Genomic DNA, 3597 nt, shown 5'->3' on the forward strand with positions numbered 1-3597 from the left:
GCGAATTAACTCATACAAAGCAACTTAGAACAGCAAATGGCGTATGACAGGTGTTGAATAATGGCTGCTATGAGCCCTACCAACTGTTTCAAACTATAGGCATTTGGACCCATCAGCTCTTCTAAGAGTGTAAGGATCTTAGAGACAGGACTATTTCAGATACTTCTTTATATCTGCTCATTACCCCACACTGTTTCGTGTAATGTTCCATACGTTTACGTTTAATGGGTTATTATAATTATTTGGTTAGCATTCTGCTAACTTAGATTTTAAGTATATATGCTAGAGTAAAATGCTTTTTTAAATCCAAGAATGTGGTATGTGTTAATACCTTTATTGCAAGATTCATGGAAATCTTCTATTATTTATTACATGTTGAAAGTTGTATCTATTAAAAAGTAAAATCAGAAGTTAGTCTTCAGTATATAAAGATTGCTGGTTTCATTCTCCCTCCAGTAGCTTAAAAAAAAAAAAAAATGCGAGTACTCCTCCTTCAGTCATGTTTTGTCTTCCAGGTTTTAAAGTAAGAGGCATCTGCATCCTGTAACAGAGAGACAGTAGCATGAATCACTCTCTCTGTATATTTACCCCAGTTTTGTTTGTTTTTTGTTTTGTTTGTTTTTACAAAAAAAAAGCTATATCATTATTTTTCACTGTTAAGAATTCTTAGGGGCACATAGGCAGCTCAGTCAGTTAAGTGTCTGACTTCAGCTCAGGTCACAATCTCGCGGTTGGTGAGTTCAAGCCCCACGTCAGGCTCTGTGCTGACAGCTCAGACCCTAAAGCCTGCTTCAGATTCTGTGTCTCCCTCTCTCTCTCTCTGCCCCTCCCCCACTCTCTCTCTCAAAAATAAATAAACATTAAAAAAATTAAAAAAAAAAAAGAATCCTGGGCAAAGAAAACCTGGGCAAAGGCTTAAATTAGAATAGAAATCATAGTGAGAATTCTAGATCTACACAAACATATCTCTGTATCATATCTCCATATCTTAGTATCATTATCTCCTCTATCAGGTATAAACATCATTGATTAGCATCTGCTCATGCCATTTCTTAAATGCTGAAATCTCTATTATTACTCTTCTAGACCAGCATGTCATACCTACACTAACTTGCCTTAATAAATACAAAGAATAGGTCAGGGTATTTAGGATTGAAGTATCTGACAGATAACTCTAAAATTATTTCTAGTTATTTCTAGTACATTGCTTAAAGAGTAAAACGAGGCAACCCAATAATCCTTGAGATGTGATATTTCATTTGGGAAGATATGCATTTACTACTTCCAAGAATTTGCACTAAGACAAAAAAAAATATGTAACAATTCAGTGCAGCTATTGTTCTTGATCCTGGAAAATAATATATATTCATAAAAACAAAGTTCCAGACATAATGTTCCCACCCTAAACAATAGAAACAAACTCAAGTATTATCAACAAGTACATTTAGTTTGGGATAAGCTATACTGGCATTATCTTAACATATAGATGCCTTATAAGCAAATAGAAAATAATAGAAAAGAAGCAGGAGGAGAAAACCATTAAAAAAAAAGTGAGGAACAATTTTTTAAAGTTTATATGGTTTTACATAAAGAATGAGGAATTTGATCTCAGAAATGGCTTCAGAAATGAAAGGATGCCCAGTTTCTCATTAAAAAAAAGTGATTAGCAACAAGACCATGTAATGAGCAATATGTTAAAGATGGTGGTAAGAAGAGAAAGGCCATCATTTTAGCAAAGTCTAGATGTAATCGAATGCTTGACTTACTGAGTAATGTCTATATTTTACAGTTATATAATCTATAAAGAAAACAAATTCACATTCTTGTGGATGTCCCAAAGAGTACAACTATTATAATAGCACCAAAAGTCTAGTCCTGGTCCCCCGAACTCCCGCATCCCTCAAAAAAGTAATTTATTGCTTAACTCTCTGATCTTTTTTTTTCCTTTTTTTTTTTTTTTTAAATTTTTTTTTCATCGTTTTTTATTTATTTTTGGGACAGAGAGAGACAGAGCATGAACGGGGGAGGGGCAGAGAGAGAGGGAGACACAGAATCGGAAACAGGCTCCAGGCTCTGAGCCATCAGCCCAGAGCCCGACGCGGGGCTCGAACTCACGGACCGCGAGATCGTGACCTGGCTGAAGTCGGACGCTTAACCGACTGCGCCACCCAGGCGCCCCCTCTCTGATCTTTATCTATTAGTTAAATATCCTGCTACCATCAAAACAGAAACATTAACAGCTAGTACTTAACAAGCAGGACATTCCAAGATGTGTTTTAAGGGCTTTCCATGTACTCACTTAATCTCTGTGACAATCCTATGACTAAGTGCATCATTAGTCTCCATTTTGTAGCTGGGGAGATTGACATAGAAAAGAAGTCTGAGACTGAGGGATGAGGTCATGGGACAGAGCTGGGATTTCAACCCACGTAGCCTGGTAAGAGGCTCCATGATCTTAATCAGAGAGCTATCACCTCCCTAATACTGAGGACTTTATTTCCCAACTCTTATCCATCACTGGGCACAATACCACTATACCAGCTGCCCTCCAAATTTGAAATTCAGATGTAAATCTTTGATGAAGCTCTACCTTTTTTTAAAAAGTTTTATTTAAGTAATCTCTGCACCCCCACATGGATTTCAAACTCACAACTCCAAGATCAAGAGTCACATGCTCTTCATACTGAGCTAGCCAGGTGCCCCAGAAGTCCCACCTTTAGAACCAACCCACACCACCACATCCCAACATTACCAAAACACTTATAAATGGCTTGGTACCAAGCAAACTCGTCCATATTACAACTTAGTAGAAAATAAATAGCCCCTTCATTTTTCAAGCTCTGGACTTGGTGCATCATGGAAGTTTTATAACCTTTAAGTCTCTTTAAGCATTTTGTTTTATTTTTTTCACTAATTTATGTTCAGGATCCTTCAAAAATTGGGAACAAATTAAGTGCCTAACAATTTGTGGTCTGCTTAAATAGTGGAAGGTTACATAATGATACATATGGTATGCTCCCACTGAATAATGCTCTTTATATATCAATCCCTGCTAACATTTCTAAAAGAACCTAGTAGTCATTGAAAATAATTTAACAATAAAAAACATCCACAGAAATAGCCTTTCTTTGCATAATCCTATCCATAATTTTTGGCTTAACTCATTACATTTTCTTGCTCTTCAAACATTAAATTCTTGTGATGGTCACAATTTTCTCAGAAATAGCTCATAATATTCCTCACTTAGCTGTAGGAATGAGTGCCAAAAGAATGAACAATCACCATATTTTTTCAGACATGGACATTTTGGTACATCTCATGTGCACAGTGCTTCCAGAATGAGGCCAAAGGAACCAGCACTACACAGAGAGAGTGCATGATTTTTCACTGCATGGTAAGTGCTTTGACAGAGTAAAGCACGGGCTGAGGCCTCATCCTGGAGAGAAACTGGAGGGGAGGCCATTATCATTCCAAGGAGATGGTACCAGGTAGGAATTTGTGATGAAAAACAGTGGAGAAAGAAGACATACATTGGTCAATCAGTAAGTTTTTAGAAGATAAAATGACAATCTCTGATTTGAGTTTACCTTGTAGAAA

General features: G+C 36.7%; 1 protein-coding gene across 1 annotated transcript in view; it reads right to left on the reverse strand.

Annotated features, from left to right (window-relative positions):
- Positions 1 to 313: 313 nt before the first annotated feature.
- The window catches only part of DHRS7 (dehydrogenase/reductase 7), a 20339-nt gene continuing 17055 nt past the window's right edge, over positions 314 to 3597 (reverse strand). Inside the window, exon 7 of the mRNA XM_040477306.1 lies at positions 314 to 541. Coding sequence (XP_040333240.1) covers positions 494 to 541 — 48 coding nt within the window. The 3' untranslated portion in view covers positions 314 to 493. The remainder of the gene's footprint in view (positions 542 to 3597) is intronic.

The sequence above is a fragment of the Herpailurus yagouaroundi genome, unplaced genomic scaffold (genome assembly GCF_014898765.1).
Source record: "Herpailurus yagouaroundi ecotype Mexico unplaced genomic scaffold, PumYag 141, whole genome shotgun sequence".
NCBI classification, from domain to species: domain Eukaryota; kingdom Metazoa; phylum Chordata; class Mammalia; order Carnivora; family Felidae; genus Herpailurus; species Herpailurus yagouaroundi.